Source organism: Arachis stenosperma, chromosome 9, assembly GCF_014773155.1.
Source record: "Arachis stenosperma cultivar V10309 chromosome 9, arast.V10309.gnm1.PFL2, whole genome shotgun sequence".
Taxonomy (NCBI): Eukaryota; Viridiplantae; Streptophyta; class Magnoliopsida; order Fabales; family Fabaceae; genus Arachis; species Arachis stenosperma.
This window is the reverse complement of record NC_080385.1, coordinates 137,023,073-137,043,483: the sequence shown is the minus strand read 5'-3', so window position 1 is coordinate 137,043,483 and position 20,411 is coordinate 137,023,073. Positions and strand designations below refer to the sequence as shown.

Below are 20,411 nucleotides of genomic sequence, written 5' to 3'. Positions count from 1 at the left end.
TTTTGTTAGCTTTAGGACTTTGTTGCTTATTTTCGTTAGTTTTTGTTTTCACTTGCTACTATGAATTCTCACCCCTTTGGCTACGAGCTTGGTTCAAATTATGTTGTAGAGAATGGAAGCTATAATGATAACATGCATCAAGGTTGGAATAATCAAAGATGGGAGGAGCCACGAGGATTTGATCAACCTTTTCGGCAACAACTTCCTCCGGTTTCGTATAGGTATAATTCCACTCGTTATGCATATCAATCTAATGGATGTGGTAGTCCTTCTTGTACGTGTCAACAACCACCACCACATACCTATGATCCCCCTCCTCAACATAATTTTGAACCACCACACTCACGAGCCCCTCTTCACCATTCACCATTCACCACCATGTGAACCATACGTAGAACCACCCCATTCCAACATAATTACTCCCGTGAACCACCACTGCAATATTTATCATCTCCATACCCTTATCAAGAAGAGCCACTTTCCTATTATGAACCCTTTTCTCAAAATAATGAACCATCCTATCCACCAAAAGCTCCCATAGATGATACCTCTAACGTTATTCGCCAAGGGCAAAGAGAGCTTCAAACCACACTTACCTCTACTCTCACTAGTCTCACCTCTACTCTCCAAGCTCTTATATCTCGCATGGATCCATCATTTACCCCCAATATTCAACCCTCAAGCTCTAGTGCACTTCTTTTTCAACCACATAATGGTCTCTCTATCCCACTATAACCCTCCATGGAAGAGCACCCACATCCATCAATCCAAGAGCAACATGATCCCAATTATGCTAGTGACATGGAACAAGAGAGAATGGATCATCTTAGAGACATAATGGATTGGCTTCACGCATACATACTTCAAGAGAAGCAAGAGGAGGCCCAAAGGGTGGAGGTAGGAGAGACCCTTGAAGACGAAGGAGTAGTTAAAGAATTAGTAAAGGAAGACATCAAGGAGTTTCCAATCTCTCCTTTATGCTATGTTCTTCATTCGATTCTCCACATGTAGCCATGGGAGTTCCTTGAGTGTTCAAGTATTGGGAGGCTAATTGATTTGTTACCGCATCCAAGGCGGCCATGAAATTTTACACATCCCTTTTCATCTCTTCTTGCCCTTGAACAAGGACACCAAGGGTTTCATCCATTAGAGGTTGGGGTGGATGGAAGGGTTCATTAAATTGGGAGGAGGGTTCATAGTAGGAAGGTGGTTCTTCTTGGTAGAGTTGTGGTGGTTTAATATTCTCCACTCTTTCCACTTGTTGCACAACACACTCCATGGTTGCTTGAAATTGATCCAATGCTTCCTTGAGATGATCCCTTGACTCTTGTTTCGCTTGGATATCATGATAGGGATCATATGGGTCTTGGATAGATGGACATGAATATTCTTCCATGTGAGGTTGTGGTGGAAGGTAGAATTCATCTTGTGGTTGAAAATTTTCGTATATTGGAGGTGGTTCATCTTGGTAATAATATGGAGGGGGTGGATCTTGAAAATATTAATGTTGGAATGGTGGTGGCTCTATATGTGGTTCATATGGCTCATATGGTTGTTGGTAGGATAGATATGGATTAGGGTCATATGAAGGTGGTTGGTAAGAAGGGGCTTGTGAGTATGGGTGAGAGTTATGTTGAGGATATAGTTCATAGGCATATAGTGGTGGTTCATGAAAGTCACAAGGTGATTCACCATAGCCACTGGATTGATATGCATTATAGAATGGCTATTTTTCATAGTGCATTGGTGGAGGTTGTTGCCAAGAGGATTGATCATATGCATATGGCTCCTCCCACCTTTGGTTATCCCATTCTTGATACACATCTTCATTGAAGCTCTCATTTCCTACAACATAATTAGAACCAAACTCATAGCCAAAGTGAGAATTCATAATGGAAAGGCAAAATAAAACTAACAAAAAACTAGAAAATAAAGCAAAAAGCAAGATATTCACACTATTCACATATATACAATAACCAATAACATAACACCATTGCAACTCCCCGGCAACGGCGCCATTTTGATGATTGGATTTTTGACGGTTTAGAATTTCACTAATGAATTCTCGTTGTAAAGTATAGTTCCTAAACCAAACAATAATCCTTTCATACAAAAGTTGTTTGTCACTAGTACAAACCCCTAAAATTTATAACCGAAGTATTGGACCTCGGGTCGTTCTCCCTAGGAATTACAATAAAGTGTCTTGTTATTGGTTGTGAGTTATTTTGGGGTTTTGATATGAAGCATGAAAGATAAATGGCAAGAAAGTAAACTAAGGCCTAAAAAGGTCTTGGCAAGGGTTGGTGGTCAAGGATCTCTATCCTAATCACTAACCACAATATGAGAATTGGCAAGGATTAATCTCATTAAATCATCCTCTAACTAGTAGTAAAGGAAAGTCAAATGAGCTATATCAATCCTAGTCCATAAGTCCTAACTCTCCACTAATTCAATTAGTAAGAACTAGAGTAAATGGCTCCCAATCATCAATTACTTGGACATTAGTAACTCAAGAGTTCCTAAGTTACTTTTCCAAGCCAAGAGTATAAAATTCTACTCTAAAATCCAACCAAGCATTTCATCAAACACTTGGAAGGCATAAAAGGAAAGCATAGTAAATCAACAACAAGAACAAAATCTAACAACAATTATTGCAAAGAAATTAACAACAACAATTCAAGGAAACCACAATTATCATGAATTACCTCAAATTGCATTATTGAAAGAAAACAAAGGAACAACAATCTATCCAAAGCAAAATGAAGAATTACAATTATTAAAGCTCATAACTAGAAAGAGGAAGAGGAGAAGAGTAAAATTGATAAAGGAGAAGTGAATTAAAGCATGAATTAAACCTAGATCTAAGAAGAGAGATTAACCTAAACCTAATCCTAATTCTAGAGAGAAGTGAGAGCTTCTCTCTCTGAAACTACTCTAAACTAAAACTAATGATTATTGGTAGATTGATGGATAGCTCCCTTCCCCCTTCAATCCTTGATCCTTTTATTCCTTTCTATCAGCAATTGGCGCCAAAATGGGTTCAGAAACCCTTCCAAATCGCCAGGCACGTGTTGCTTTAATGAAGCCATGTGCGGGTTTCGATGTGTGCGCGCACGGTACGCGTGCGCATCCCTGGCCGATTCTACAATGTGCGCACGAGCACCTTGTGCGCGTGCGCGTGCTTGGCTGATTTCACTTCTTTGACTTTTTATGCTTCTCTCCACTTGTATGCTTCCTTCCTTGCTCCCTTTGATCCATGCCTAGCCTATTTCAATCCTGGAATTACTAGCAAACACATCAAGACATCTTATGAAATCAAAGAGGAATTAGAATTTATCAAAATAAGGCTTAAAAAGTATGTTTTTACACTTAAGCACAAATACGGGTGAGATTACAAAACCATGCTAATTCATAGGTTAAATGCGAGAAAAGATCATCAAAATACTCTAAATCCAATACAAGATAAACCGTCAAATTGGGGTTTATCAACCTCCCCACACTTAGACCTTAGCATGTCCTCATGCTAAAATAAGAAGGAACTAAGGGGTATGACATTTATTGAATGCAACGAAACTATATGAGTCTATCTAGATGCAACTACCTAAAGTGAATGCAAATGCTTAGTCCAAACAAATCAATTCCCAAGGAAACATGTGTAAGCACAAGAACTAGGGCGATAGGGATCAAGTCCAAACCACAATTGTATTGAATTATCAAAAGAAATTCAAGCTTGCAAGAATATAGATAATATGAATGAACACATGTGATTGAACTTTTGAACCCTCACCGGATGTGTATCCGCTCTATTCACTCGAGTGTTTAAGGGTTAATTCACTCAATTCTCTTCCAATCATGCTTTCCAAAATTTGGTTTTCTTCTAACAATCAACACCTACTCAATGCATGCATACATTCATCATGAGGTCTTTCATTTAGGTTGTAATGGGGTTAGGGTCAAGGTAGGATCATTTATGGTTAAGTGGACTAGAGTTTAGATCTTGGATTAGCATAGACTCTCCCACCTAACTATATAATAATCTATACAAATTCAAACTACTCTAACTACCCATTCTCCACTTTTTCTTACATATTCATGCATCTTGTTTCTTGATTCGTAACACTTATGCATTGATTCCTTTAGGCTCTGGCTGTGGTACCGGCTGAGTCTCCTATGTCTGAGGTGGTGCCTCCATATGTGCTGGCTCATTCGCATGAATACCCTCAGTATGTAAATCTGCATGCTCCTCCTCATGGGTCTCCTTATCGGAACCGGAAGACTCTGGTAGAGGGGGTAGCTCAAGGCCCTGGGCTACAAACATCTGGTCAATCCGATCCAGGCGACGCATGATCTGGCGCTTGCTGCGCTCCATGTACCGGAAAAGACGCTGAACTAGTAAATAAATCGGCTGAGGTGCGATTGCGGTAGATGCTCCTGCAGGGGCTGATGATGAAGAGGGTCCAGCTCCCTCAACTTCTGCTCTGGCTCGAGATCGGCGGTGGGAGGCAGGCTTCTCGTGCACCCAGGATCCCCACGGAATAGTAACTGGCTCCTTCTGAGGGAGCAGTGGAGGTGGTGATACATCATCCTGGTGCCACGGAACTCTGGCTCGCTGAATCATCTGAGTAACCATGACTGGGAAAGGAAAGATGCCTCAGATGTGGGCTCTCCACATGAATCGCCTGATCAGCTGGGGTTAATAAACCTCTTTCCCCTCCATCACACAGCTGATCAGGATCAACATAGCAACCGGAATCTCTGTGAAGTAGGTAGTAGGCATGACGTAGTGAGCGAAGATCTGCTGCCAAGTCTTGGCCTCTCGGCTCAGATAACTAAAGTGCATCCCCTTGGGTGCCTTGTTATCGGCATCCATAACCCAAGGAGCATCTGGAGTGGCTACTACTGCTCTCAATGCCCCAAAATCAAAGGTCATGCAGTGAAGGTCTATCTCGGCCTGTAGGAATGCATCAGTGTCACTGGTCTTAGGCCGGCAGGTAAGGGCATCCTCTATGGCTTGCTCGGTGATAGGTACCTCAATCCCTCTAACAAGCACCGAGTCAAGGGTATGGCGGAAGAAATTACAGTAGAACTCCTGCACCCAAGATCGGTTCACCCGGCTCAATTCCCTATCCAAAAAAGCCAAACCCATCCGGTCAATACGCTGGTGGATGATGTCGGTCAAATCCGATGGAATAGCCAACTTTTTCTCAGTATTTAGATTCTTTGAATTGTAGCTTGAGAATCTGAGTTCACAGTAGAGATTGGAAAATTTGACCGTATCCTGAGCCGGTAGTAATTGGTTTGCTTTATCTATGTCATTTAGAGGGTTTTGAGCATAGGCAAGCAGTGAGACAAAAGTGGGGTCCGGTGTTTTCTTCCTCTTTTTGGAAGATGATGCGTTCCCTTTTCTTTTGTCTGACATCCTAAAAAAGACAAATATGATAGCAATTAAACATGTAGCACATAGCAATTAATAGCAACTTCAAGATGTAAGATGAATGACAAGCAATCATGATGTGTATTAAAAACTTGGTGTGCAAATAAGCATAAGTAGAAACATAAACCAAGAAATCAATACATCCAATAATGTACACAATTCTTAAAGAATAGGCATATTCATCATCATAACTCAAAAGAATGGTTAATGAGTCGAGTAAAGAGAAATGAAGTGAGTAGGTTAAACAAGTTAGTGAGTAAGAGGTGAGATTGATAGTTAGTATTATGATTAAAGAAAGCTTGCCTAACAAAAGGATTCACAAAATGCATACAATGAGGTGTAATTATTGATGATGAAAATGAAATTGCAACGGGGTGCAATGAATTGAAAGGAAATCATCAATGTCATGGTCACTAAGTTGCAATAGTTGGTATTGGAGATATTGAAATGCACTTTGTGTAACTAAAATGAGTAAAAAAAATTAGGTGGAATGAAAAAAGAGTTACACAAGTAGAATGTACCAATTATTATGGAAGAATGAACCATTTTCCAGAAAATAAGCAAGTTGATGTCAAATGATGAATGAAGCATAATGCGAAGATAATTGATCAACTTGAAGGATGATGACATGGAAGGGTTCAAATCATATCATTGGGAACATGTGAATCACGGAAAAGACCAGCCCAGAGTTACCTCAAAATTGAACTCGCTGTATCTTGTAAAACTAACTTTGAAAAGTACCAAGTTCAATTCTTAGATAACAAGTTGCTAAACAGGGGTTTTCGGAAATTCGGGCAGCATTCCGGCAGTAATTTGAACGTTCCCGGATAGCAACATAGCACAAATAGTATGATTACAACATCAATTAATCACAACAGCCATGAGATAGCATCCAGGTAGTAAAAATTGAATATAGAGCAAATCAAAATCAGCACTCATCAGACAAGTAATCAAACAGAGAATGAACACAAACGGAACACTTATCAGACCTAGAATCCTCTATCCAAACCTAGCTACCTAACAGCAGATATATCTATCTAACCTAGCATGCAGAAACTACATTCTAATTAACTAAAATTAATCAGTAAAGAAAATTAAAGGAAACAGAGTTGAGGCCAGTAACCTGGGGGCAGAGCAGAAAATGGAAACGAAACTGGGATGAACGAGGGTTGAATCAGCAGCAAAGTCGCCGCCTTAGAAGGTGGTGACGGCAGAAAGAATGACAGGGAGTGAGGAGGGCCTCACGGTGGCGGAGCAGCAGAGGCGTGCCGGTGGTGGAGGAGAGCGGAGGGGAGAGTGAGTGGGTGGGAGAGGCAGAGCGGTTGAGAGGGAGAGGGAGAGAAAGGCAGAGGGGATGGGTGGCGACGGCGGCGCAGTCGCCGGCGGTGACGGGATTGCGGCCGGTGGTGATGATGGTGGTTGGTGGAGTTGAGGAAGTGAGAAGATGAGAGTGAGAAGAGGGTGCGCGACTGCGCAGCGTCCCTCGCATCTAAGGTTTTCACATTTTCATATCGACGCGGGCGCGCACAATGCGCGTCCGTGTGAATTGACGAATCTAGGAGCCGACGCGTGCCCCCCTTAGGCGCTCAGGCGTGGATGATGAAAATAGGTAAGGACGCGTGCGCGTATGGTGCGCGCACGCGTGCGAGGAGTTGGGCTGGAGGCTTAAGGTTGGCCCAGATTACATCTAACTCTCTGGAAAATGGCCTGGAAGTTGCACTACTAGACTTGCGCGCACGCGGCATGTGCGTGTCCGCGCCAGGTGAGTTGGGCTGGGGCATAAAGTTGGCCCAGATTCAGCGCAACTCTCTGGATATTGGCTCAGAAGTTGCAGCAGCAGATCGACGCGGACACGGCAGGTGCGCGTTCGCGTGCATTTCCTTATAGCTGTATGGACGCGCACGCACGTAGTGCGCGTCAGCGTGTAATGAGTTGGGCTCGAGGCACAACGTTGGCCTAGAAGAGGCCCAACTCTCTGGAATTTGGGTAATGATGCATCCGCTCATGGACGCGTATGCGTACGGCGTGCGCGCGCGTCCACCCCCCTCTTTTTTTTTTAAATTTGCCCAGGTGCTTCCTATAATGCTCACAACTCTTTATTCACTCAACTATCATCTAATTCACCAAAACATGCAATTTGATACTATTCATCTACTACTAACATAACATTCATGTAACTATGCTAACAATCTAATTGTACAAACAAATCTATATGAAATATACTTACAATGGCAACTCAAATCCCTTATTAAACAAAACTAAGAGATAATGAAAAGAGTTTACCATGGTGGGGTGTCTCCCACCTAGCACTTTTATTTATTGTCCTTAAGTTGGACTTATGAGGAGCTCCTCTCAAGGTGGCTTGTGCTTGAATTCATCTTGGAACTCCCACCAATGCTTGGTTCTCCATTGTGCCCCAAGATTTCTTATGAATTGAGCCAAGTATTGATAGAGTTCTTCACAAGCTTGGGGCTCCAAAAATTGATCATCGTTTTCTAATCCGGGGTCCCACACTTTATCTTCACACCCGTCTTGAAGTTGATCATCATTATTGGTCCATCCGGGTGGTGAACAAGATGAATTCTCTATGAAGTGCCTAACAATCCTCCTAGACCTATCTATTTGAGCACTATTCCCACCTTTGTATTCAACTCTTGAAGTATCAACCAAAATGAGCCTTGATTTACAACGCCAACCACGAAACATCTTTCGCTTACGCTTCATCCCACAGAGAATCCAAAGTTGACCATCCGTTTCAAGCAAGCCATACTCAAGTGGGACAACAAAGCTAATAGAAATGAATTTTACCTACTCAAGGGAAGGGGTAGATGACAACCTAGGTAAAGGTGCTTCCAACGATCTCGACAAAGCGTATTCCACTCCCATCCTTCTATTTCTAAGGACTTCCACTTCTTCACAAGATTTCTCTAATTCAATCCTTTGTTCATCAATACTATCTAAGCCTTTTCCCTTAATCAAACTATAATTAGGAGGGTGAAAGAAGTTTACCTCCACAACATTTTCAAATGCACCGGGAGAAGGTTCTTCAAGTTCAAAGGATTCTCCACCACTAGGACTTGATGCTTGATCTTCATCACCAAGGGAACTCAATTCTTTCTCTATCCCATCCAAGTCTTCATATGGAATATGCCTTGGAAGGTGTGCACTTTCCTCCCTAGCATCAATTTCAATCATCTTGGAGCGGTTTTCTTCAACTCTATGTTCCCATGGAGGCTCCGCATCTCCTAAGTCTTCTACCACTTCTTCCTTGTCTTCAACAATTAAAGCTTCCTCCAATTGTTCCAATACAAAGCAACTTCCCTCATTTCCCACCGGAGTTTCCAATCTCTCCTTTATGCTATGTTCTTCATTCGATTCTCCACATGTAGCCATGGGAGTTCCTTGAGTGTTCAAGCATTGGGAGGCCAATTGATTTGTTACCGCATCCAAGGCGGCCATGAAATTTTGCACATCCCTTTTCATCTCTTCTTGCCCTTGAACAAGGACACCAAGGGTTTCATCCATTAGAGGTTGGGGTGGATAGAAGGGTTCATTAAATTAGGGGGAGGGTTCATAGTAGGAAGGTGGTTCTTCTTGGTAGAGTTGTGGTGGTTCAATATTCTCCATTCTTTCCACTTGTTGCACAACACACTCTATGGTTGCTTGAAATTGATCCAATGCTTCCTTGAGACGATCCCTTGACTCTTGTTCCGCTTGGATATCATGATAGGGATCATATGGGTCTTGGATAGATGGACATGAATATTCTTCCATGTGAGGTTGTGGTGGAAGGTAGAATTCATCTTGTGGTTGAAAATTTTCGTATATTGGAGGTGGTTCATCTTGGTAATAATATGGAGGGGGTGGCTCTTGAAAATATTAATGTTGGAATGGTGGTGGCTCTATATGTGGTTCATATGGCTCATATGGTTGTTGGTAGGATAGATATGGATTAGGGTCATATGAAGGTGGTTGGTAAGAAGGGGCTTGTGAGTATCGGTGAGAGTTATGTTGAGGATATAGTTCATAGGCATATGGTGGTGGTTCATGAAAGTCACAAGGTGATTCACCATAGCCATTGGATTGATATGCATCATAGAATGGCTCTTCTTCATAGTGCATTGGTGGAGGTTGTTGCCAAGAAGATTGATCATATGCATATGGCTCCTCCCACCTTTGGTTATCCCATTCTTGATACACATCTTCATTGAAGCTCTCATTTCCTACAACATAATTAGAACCAAACTCATAGCCAAAGTGAGAATTCATAATGGAAAGGCAAAATAAAACTAACAAAAAACTAGAAAATAAAGCAAAAAGCAAGATATTCATACTATTCACATATATACAATAACCAATAACATAACACCATTGCAACTCCCCGGCAACGGCGCCATTTTGATGATTGAATTTTTGACGGTTTAGAATTTCACTAATGAATTCTCGTTGTAAAGTATAGTTCCTAAACCAAACAATAATCCTTTCATACAAAAAGTTGTTTGTCACTAGTACAAACCCCTAAAATTTATAACCGAAGTATTGGACCTCGGGTCGTTCTCCCTAGGAATTACAATAAAGTGTCTTGTTATTTTGGGGTTTTGATATGAAGCATGAAAGATAAATGGCAAGAAAGTAAACTAAGGCCTAAAAAGGTCTTGGCAAGGGTTGGTGGTCAAGGATCTCTATCCTAATCACTAACCACAATATGAGAATTGGCAAGGATTAATCTCATTAAATCATCCTCTAACTAGTAGTAAAGGAAAGTCAAATGAGCTAAATCAATCATAGTCCATAAGTCCTAACTCTCCACTAATTCAATTAGTGAGAACTAGAGTAAATGGCTCCCAATCATCAATTACTTGGACATTAGTAACTCAAGAGTTCCTAAGTTACCTTTCCAAGCCAAGAGTATAAAATTCTACTCTAAAATCCAACCAAGCATTTCATCAAACACTTGGAAGGCATAAAAGGAAAGCATAGTAAATCAACAACAAGAACAAAATCTAACAACAATTATTGAAAAGAAATTAACAACAACAATTCAAGGAAACCACAATTATCATGAATTACCTCAAATTGCATTATTGAAAGAAAACAAAGGAACAACAATCTATCCAAAGCAAAATGAAGAATTACAATTATTAAAGCTCATAACTAGAAAGAGGAAGAGGAGAAGTGTAACACCCTAATTAGCCTAAGCCTTACCTCGCGTCGTAAAGCCAAGGTTAATCAGAGATGACGACAGTTCTAAACTCATACATAATATATATATAGAAAGAATAGTATAATCTAGAAGCCCGATGAAAGATATAGCTCAAAAACAGAATTTCGAAGCTTAAACGTACTAACGGAGCTATTAGCTTAAGGCATAAGAAACAGACAAGATATAACAAAAGATAAATATATAATATCATAGAGAACTAGCCATGACTCGCAGAGTTTAAGCCGGCTAGCCATATACTGATACACAAAACCATACAGTGAAAACAGCTTATACAAGTTTTGTTCTCTCGAATACATGCCTCTAGGCAAAATAAAATACAAAAAGAGAGATGTATAAACAAAATAAACCAAAAAGAACTCCAAAATGATCCAAGATTCTCCGCTCCTGTCACCAACCAAAGCAACTCACCGAGGTGGGTTGCGACCTGCATCTGAAAAATACAACAACAATATGGTATGAGAACCGGAGATTCTCAGTATGGTAACAGTTTCCAGTGATATAGGATATAAGACCCCGGGACGCCAAAGGCAATCCTAAGCTTCATATCCATCACAAGATTCAACTTAAAGCATTCTAAAATATTTAAGCATAATATACCAACTTGACTTAAATAAACCAGGTTATCTATCTTAAGGCATTTCTATTCTAACCAAACACCACTGTCCCACAGCCTTCACCAACCGATCCTCCATGCGATCCCATCGCCACCGCCTTCCGAACCTCCTCAATCCCAGCAGAAAACACAGATAATGTTCAAAGCAAATAAAGCACAAGTAGTAGCATATATGGCAAATAATTCAGATAGCAAGTAAGCATGTTATTCAATTAGGCAAACCATTACAAGTAGACAAAGCATACAAGCAGATAAGAAATGCATATGATGAATGCCTGCCCTACTGGCTGTGATATCACATTGTCGGTTCAACTGCCAACCCGACACATCTCCATGGAGACGTCGCCCTTCGGATTTCTCATATGGGAACCCCCGAGATATAGTGCCCAGATCACTGTCCAGGTACCGGCGCCTGCTCGCCTATAGATCTGAAGGGATGTGAGCGGGATATTCTTGCCTCAGACCTCACATCTCAACGTAAGCGGGATTAACCACCGTCCTTACGCCGCCGCCGCTACCTCGACAGGCGGGATTAACCACCGTCCCTGCCAGGCGCATAGCGTCTCAAAATGTCATGTAAAAATATTATTTCAGTGATTTTCAAAAGTATTTTCAGCATACATAGATCCATCACATCAATCCGAGTCCCCGACTCATCTCAACCATTGTCCCTTTTATAACTCAGTTTCCAAATACCAAAAGTCCATCATTTCTCATCTCATATACCAATCATCCTTCACCTAATATCAAACCATTCTCAGCACGCCAGAAACCTAGACCTCCGTTTTCTAATTTACCTTAAAATCATGTACTAGAGCCTTTAATTTATATCCCATGTTCTAATACTCAAAACTAGGCCCAAACGTCTTAAAATAGTGTTATAGAAGCTTAGAACTTTGTTGGGAAGGCAAAATAGTTGAAAACAAATAAATTTTTGAGAAACGGGATGTGTGCACCCGCACATCTTTGTAAAATTTCAGATTTTTAACACCAACTTTGAATGATCATAACTTCCTCTACAAAATTCTAATTTTCACAAACTTTATACCGATTCAAAGAGTTTTCAAATATCTTTAATTCTAAACAATTTTCAATAAATTTCGAAAACCGAGGCAAAAGTTATGATCGAACAAAGTTCACTAAAAACTCAATTTTTCCAAACTTCACAATTACCACCCTATCTCACCATACCCATACCAAATCATACCAAACCGTCCAAAGCTCCATTTTTCATCAAAATGTACCTGTTATAGCATAATACATCAACCTCACCACATTTTCCTTCTCATTTCATTATTCTCAATTCCAACATCAACCATATAACACTTATGATCAAAATCACCATCAAGCCCACCATTTCATAAATCATAACACTACAATCATCATAAGAACCAACTTCCAATCCATACAATCATTCAACATCATCATATCATTATAATTCATCACAATCAACTCAACATTCATCAATTCATCAACATTTACCACACCAACCATCATTTTAATTCAACCTATCCTATTGGTCACTAGCCTATGTGTCCATGAATATTATATACTACATAGAGGAAACCGAAACCATACCTTGGCCGATTTCCTTTATGCACCCAAACTCAAAATGAGCACCAACAAGCTTCCAACCACAATCCAAGCTTTCAAATCCACTCCAACAAGCACAAATAAGTTCCAAAAGCTCCCAAAGCCACAATAATCAAACTATATACATATAAATCACCACAAATCAACCTAGGGTTCAACATAAGCATAATCTCACAAGGATTTAAGAGCTTTTACCTTTCCCAACAGATTTGACAACGCAAATCCAAAGCTAAGCAAGGATTAGAGCAAACCTAAACATCCAAAATCACAAAAACCCATTTAACCCAAAACTCTAATAAAACCCGAAATTTTGAAGAGCAGAACTGGAAGGATTTCGTGATTAACTTGAGGGTTTCTTGGATGGATTTTGTAGAGCTCTTCACAAGGAACGCGTAGCCGCAAACGGTGCGGCGATCGGAGCTCCGTAGCTCAAGATATGAGCTTGGGAAGTTTGAAGTGAATAGTAACAATGGTGGAAAGCTCTCACCTCTCTCCTCACTTCAGCTGCTGTTGTGTTTAGGTTATGAGGGTGAAAGTGGCTGAAATGGGTTCATTTAAGTGTATTTATATGTTGGGCTTGGGCCCAACTTAGGCCCGGTCCAACCCGTTAGCGTTTTTAGCCCGTTTGGCCTAACTTCGGGCCAAACCTTTAAAATAAATGCCCGGTTTTTTATTCCTAATGTTTTTCTAAAGTTTTTGATGGTTTTCACTTTTTATTGTGCGGTACTGGGCAGACTTCAACCGGTTCAACTGCCGGTTCGTAATTTTTCACGGTTTTTCGTAAAAAGCACATTTTCTGACTCAGAAAGACCCACTGAGTCCAAAAATCACCTTTAAATCCTCAAATTCTCTCTCTAACCTTTCGGAATCTAATTTGGGCAATTAATCACTTAATTAACCGGTTGATTAGTTGCGGTTCTTACATTCTCCCCACCAAATAAGAAATTTTGCCCTCAAAATTTGAATTACCTAAGAAAAGGTCGGGATAATCCTTTCGCATCTCAGACTCCAATTCCCAAGTGTGCTCTTCTACTCCTGCTCGCTCCCAAGCAACTTTAACCAATGGGACATCCTTTCCTCGCAGCTTCTTCACACTAGTGTCATCGATCCTCACTGGTGTCACTTGGAGAGTCAAGCTCTCTTTCAACTTGACCGATTCAGGCTCCAACACATGAGTCGCATCCGACGTGTATTTACGGAGCTGTGACACGTGGAATACATCATGCAAATTAGACAGATGAGGTGGCAAAGCTACTTGATACGCCACTGGACCGAATCTCTTCAAAACCTCAAACGGTCCTATATATCTTGGGTTCAACTTCTTGGTCTTGATTGCTCTTCCAATCCCAGTTGTCGGTGTAACTCTAAGGAATACATGTTCTCCCACTTCAAACTCTAAGGGTTTTCTTCTCTGATCCGCATAACTCTTTTTTCAACTTTGGGCAGTTAAAATCCTTGCACGAATCTTCTTAATGTTCTCAGTAGTCTCTGCTATCAAATCTGGACCCAAAACACTTACTTCTCCAAATTCATACCAACAAAGTGGAGACTGACACTTTCGTCCACACAAAGCCTCATACGGAGCCATCCCAATGCTTGCATGAAAGCTATTGTTATATGCGAACTCCACCAATGGCATGTAACGATCCCAACTCCCGGGTTGATCCAACACACATGCTCTCAGCATATCTTTCAATGTTTGAATGGTCCTTTCCGATTGTCCATCTGTTTGTGGATGATATGCCGTACTAAGAGATAGCTTCGTACCGAAAGCTCTTTGGAAAGCTCCCCAAAACCTTGATGTGAATCGGGGATCACGGTCCGATACTATACTTGACGGCACACCATGCAACCTCACTATCTCCTTGATGTATAATCTCGCCAACTCTTCCATAGAACAGTTTAGTCGGATAGGCAGAAAATGAGCGGATTTGGTTAAGCGATCTACGATCACCCAAATCGCATCAAACCCGGACCTAGTCCTCGGTAAACTGGTAACAAAATCCATAGCAATTCCTTCCCACTTCCACTGAGGAATCTCAAGTGGTTGTAGCATTCCTGACGGTTTTTGATGCTTTATCTTCACTTTCTAGCAGGTCAAACATTTGGATACCACTGTAGCTACATCACCCTTCATCCCCGGCCACCAGAACATCTTCTTCAAGTCATAATACATCTTCGTGCTCCCGGGATGAATAGAAAACCCACTGTTGTGAGCCTCCAACAGCAAGTCTTGCCTCAAACTCCCGACATCTGGTATGCAAATCCTTCCTTGTATCTCCATAACCCTTCATCATCCTTAGTGAATTCTTCGCGTCTCTTTTCACCAACTGGTTGAAACAATTGCTGAAACTTCTGCTCATCTTGCTGAGCCCTTTGTATTTCTGATTTAAACGTGCTTGAAATCTGTAACTAGTTCAAACAAGCTCTTCCGGCAACTTCACTAATATCCAGCTTAAGATCTACAAACTTATCCACTAGTTCTTCTTCCTTGATTCTCATCCAAGCAATTGTTAAAGATTTCCGACTCAAAGCATCTGCTACCACGTTCGCCTTTTCAGGGTGATAACTCAACTCGAAATCATAATCTTTAAGCAACTCCATCCACCTTCTCTGGCGCATATTTAGCTCTTTCTGATCAAAGATGTACTTGAGACTCTTATGATCAGAAAAGACGCTAAACCTTACTCCGTATAAGTGGTGTCTCCAAATCTTCAATGCAAACACAATCGCCGCTAATTCCAAGTCATGAGTGGGGTAATTCACCTCATGCGGTCTTAGCTGACGCGATGCGTAAGCCACCACATTCCGGTGTTGCATCAACATGCAACCCAAACCCTTCAAAGAAGCATCACAATATACCTCAAACGGTTCACGCGGTTCCGGTAGGATTAGAACAGGTGCTGAAGTTAATCTCTGCTTTAACGTTTGAAAACTTTCTTCGCACTCCGATGTCCACTCGAACGGCACTTCTTTCCTTGTCAACTTTGTCATTGGTAGCGCAATCCGGGAAAATCCTTCGATAAATCTCCGGTAATATCCGGCTAAACCCAAAAAGCTTCTGACTTCCGTCACAGTCGTCGGTCTTTCCCATTCCATCACCGCTTCTACTTTAGAAGGATCTACAGCTATTCCTCCCTTACTCACCACGTGGCCTAAGAACTTTACTTCCTCCTTCCAGAACTCGCACTTTGATAACTTAGTGTATAACTTTCGCTCCTTTAAGATTTGTAGTACAATTCTCAAGTGTTCTTCATGCTCCTTTACCATCTTAGAGTAAACTAAGATGTCATCTATGAAAACCACCACGAATTTGTCCAAAAAGGGACGAAACACTCTGTTCATGTAATCCATGAAAACAGCAGGTGCATTCGTTAACCCAAAAGACATTACCGCAAACTCGTAGTGTCCATAGCGTGTTCTAAAGGCAGTCTTAGGGATATCATCTTCCTTCACTCTTATCTGGTGGTAACCGGATCTCAAATCAATCTTGGAAAACACTCCAGCTCCTTGCAATTGATCCATCAAGTCATCTATCCTTGGCAGCGGGTACTTGTTCTTCACTGTCACTTTATTTAACTGTCGGTAATCCACACACAAACGCATCCCTCCATCTTTCTTCTTCACCAATAAAACTGGCGCTCCCCACGGTGATACACTCGGTCGAATGAACCTCTTATTCAGAAGCTCTTCCAACTGAGTCTTTAGCTCCGCCAGCTCTATAGGAGCCATTCTATACGGTGCAATCGATACTGGTCCGGCTCCCGGCACCAATTCAATCGCAAACTCAATTTCCCTTTTAGGTGGGAACTCAGGGATATCTTCCGGGAACACTTCTGGAAAATCTCTAACCACCGGAATTTGATCTAAGTTGTGGGCATCGCCCAACGCATTAGCAGCCAACAGAATATAACCCTGACACTCCTCCCCACTATAGTGCACCATTACAGAGTTTAGGTAATACCCCGTAGCTACCACTACTCCATTTTCTCCTTCCGGTATAAACCGAATTGTCCGTTCAAAACAATCCAACAAAACCCGGTTCTTCGACAACCAATCAAATCCCAAAATTATCTCCAGCCCCACCATTGGTAAACAGATCAAATCGTGTACAAAGTCTCTACCCTCACGCTTGAAACCTACTTGTCTACAACCTGACCTAGTCATAACTGTTTGATGCGGAGTATGTACATGTAGATCAAAAGGTAACTTTGATACTTTCAAGCCTAATTCCTCAACTTTAGCAAATGAAATAAACGAATGCGAAGCTCCAGTATCATATAATGCAACTGAGGATTTATCACCAATTAGACATATACCTTTCATCAAAGGATCCGCCTTGGAAGCATCCTTGGCATTCACAGCAAAGACTCGACCTTGATGCTGACTTTGGCCCGCATTCTAATTCCTCCCACGAGGGCAATCCCTCGCAATGTGGCCAGGTAACCCACACTTGAAGCAACCACCTAAACCAATCTTACATGAGTCATAAGGGTGAAAACGTCCACAACGATCACAAGCTAAATCCGGAGAACTCTTACTCTGATTTCCTCTTCCTTTAGCATACTGAAACTGATTCTGATTGTTCTTTCTGAAGCCCCCTTGGCCTTGAGGAGTATATCCCCCTCTTTTGAAGCTTTGTCCTCTAGGATGAAAATACTTGCCACGCCCACGACTAGAGCTCCCTCCATGAGTGTCCTTAGATGCCGCCACTGTCTTGGCATACTCCTCCACTACCCTTGCTTTGTTCACCAAGTTGGAGAAGATACAGATCTCCATAGGAGCCACAGCAGTCATAATGTTGTCCTTCAAGCCCCTTTGGTACTTAATGCACCTCCAGCTCTCGAAAGTCTCCGGGTTACCCTGACATACCCGAGAAAACCTACAAAGCTCTTCGAACTTGTTGGTGTACTCTGCCACAGACATGGAACCTTGCTTCAGCTGCATTAGCTCCATCTCCTTTGCTTCCCTTGCAGACTCAGGAAAGTATTTCTTGTAGAAAGCCGTTTGGAACACCTCCCATGGAATGTCGGTGTTCTGAAGCTGTAGCAAACGACACTCAGCTTGCCACCAGGGCTGGGCCTCTCCTGCTAGCTGATAAGCGGCAAACTCTACATATTGATTGAGAGGAACATGCTGCGCCTGTAAAGCACGCTCTATAGCCTGGAACCAGTGGTCCGCTTCAATAGGATTTGTGGATCCTCGGAAAGTTGGCGGATGAACCTTGAGGAATGTCGCCAAGGTCATCGGAATTCCTCCTGTGTTATCGCCGTTACCCTCAGCATTATCATTGGTATTTCCTTCGCCATTCTCATTTCCGTTGCCATTCCCAGTCAGTTGGCCCAATCTCTGCACTGCTTGCAAAGTCGCAGCAGCATTAGCTTCCATGGTGTTAGCGAGATTCGCCATCGCCGCCATGAATTCGGCGTGATTGTCAGCTGGTTGCTCATTCCTACTTCCCCGTGTACGCGTTCGACCTCGCCCGCGAGTAGCCATGTAGGATTCCTGTCCACACCAAACAATAGATATCAAGGTGATCAGTCTCAATATCAAAAGTCTAGTGCTTCAATTATCCCAAACAGGCACTCACAAACAAGCATGCTATGCATATATCAAACAGATAACCTAATAGCATCAAAGAAAAGACACACAGAGTATGCAATGAAGCACAATCGGTCCATCCCTCAGGCTCACGAGGACGAACCGCTCTGATACCACTAAATGTAACACCCTAATTAGCCTAAGCCTTACCTCGCGTCGTAAAGCCAAGGTTAATCAGAGATGACGACAGTTCTAAACTCATACATAATATATATAGAAAGAATAGTATAATCTAGAAGCCCGATGAAAGATATAGCTCAAAAACAGAATTTCGAAGCTTAAACGTACTAACGGAGCTATTAGCTTAAGGCATAAGAAACAGACAAGATATAACAAAAGATAATATATAATATCATAGAGAACTAGCCATGACTCGCGGAGTTTAAGCCGGCTAGCCATATACTGATACACAAAACCATACAGTGAAAACAGCTTATACAAGTTTTGTTCTCTCGAATACATGCCTCTAGGCAAAATAAAATACAAAAAGAGAGATGTATAAACAAAATAAACCAAAAAGAACTCCAAAATGATCCAAGATTCTCCGCTCCTGTCACCAACCAAAGCAACTCACCGAGGTGGGTTGCGACCTGCATCTGAAAAATACAACAACAATATGGTATGAGAACCGGAGATTCTCAGTATGGTAACAGTTTCCAGTGATATAGGATATAAGACCCCGGGACGCCAAAGGCAATCCTAAGCTTCATATCCATCACAAGATTCAACTTAAAGCATTCTAAAACATTTAAGCATAATATACCAACTTGACTTAAATAAACCAGGTTATCTATCTTAAGGCATTTCTATTCTAACCAAACACCACTGTCCCACAGCCTTCACCAACCGATCCTCCATGCGATCCCATCGCCACCGCCTTCCGAATCTCCTCAATCCCAGCAGAAAACACAGATAATGTTCAAAGCAAATAAAGCACAAGTAGTAGCATATATGGCAAATAATTCAGATAGCAAGTAAGCATGTTATTCAATTAGGCAAACCATTACAAGTAGACAAAGCATACAAGCAGATAAGAAATGCATATGATGAATGCCTGCCCTACTGGCTGTGATATCACATTGTCGGTTCAACTGCCAACCCGACACATCTCCATGGAGACGTCGCCCTTCGGATTTCTCATATGGGAACCCCCGAGATATAGTGCCCGGATCACTGTCCAGGTACCGGCGCCTGCTCGCCTATAGATCCGAAGGGATGTGAGCGGGATATTCTTGCCTCAGACCTCACATCTCAAGGTAAGCGGGATTAACCACCGTCCTTACGCCGCCGCCGCTACCTCGACAGGCGGGATTAACCACCGTCCCTGCCAGGCGCATAGCGTCTCAAAATGTCATGTAAAAATATTATTTCAGTGATTTTCAAAAGTATTTTCAGCATACATAGATCCATCACATCAATCCGAGTCCCCGACTCATCTCAACCATTGTCCCTTTTATAACTCAGTTTCCAAATACCAAAAGTCCATCATTTCTCATCTCATATACCAATCATCCTTCACCTAATATCAAACCATTCTCAGCACGCCAGAAATCTAGACCTCCGTTTTCTAATTTACCTTAAAATCATGTACTAGAGCCTTTAATTTATATCCCATGTTCTAATACTCAAAACTAGGCCCAAACGTCTTAAAATAGTGTTATAGAAGCTTAGAACTTTGTTGGGAAGGCAAAATAGTTGAAAACAAATAAATTTTTGAGAAACGGGATGTGTGCACCCGCACATCTTTGTAAAATTTCAGATTTTTAACACCAACTTTGAATGATCATAACTTCCTCTACAAAATTCTAATTTTCACAAACTTTATACCGATTCAAAGAGTTTTCAAATATCTTTAATTCTAAACAATTTTCAATAAATTTCGAAAACCGAGGCAAAAGTTATGATCGAACAAAGTTCACCAAAAACTCAATTTTTCCAAACTTCAC

At 41.5% G+C, this 20,411-nt stretch overlaps 1 protein-coding gene across 1 annotated transcript; it reads right to left on the bottom strand.

Annotated features, from left to right (window-relative positions):
- Positions 1 to 17,265: 17,265 nt before the first annotated feature.
- On the bottom strand, positions 17,266 to 18,282 carry LOC130949965 (uncharacterized). Its single transcript, XM_057878550.1, has one exon. The coding sequence runs from the start codon at positions 18,280 to 18,282 to the stop codon at positions 17,266 to 17,268; it is 1,017 nt and encodes a 338-aa protein (XP_057734533.1).
- Positions 18,283 to 20,411: the final 2,129 nt, after the last annotated feature.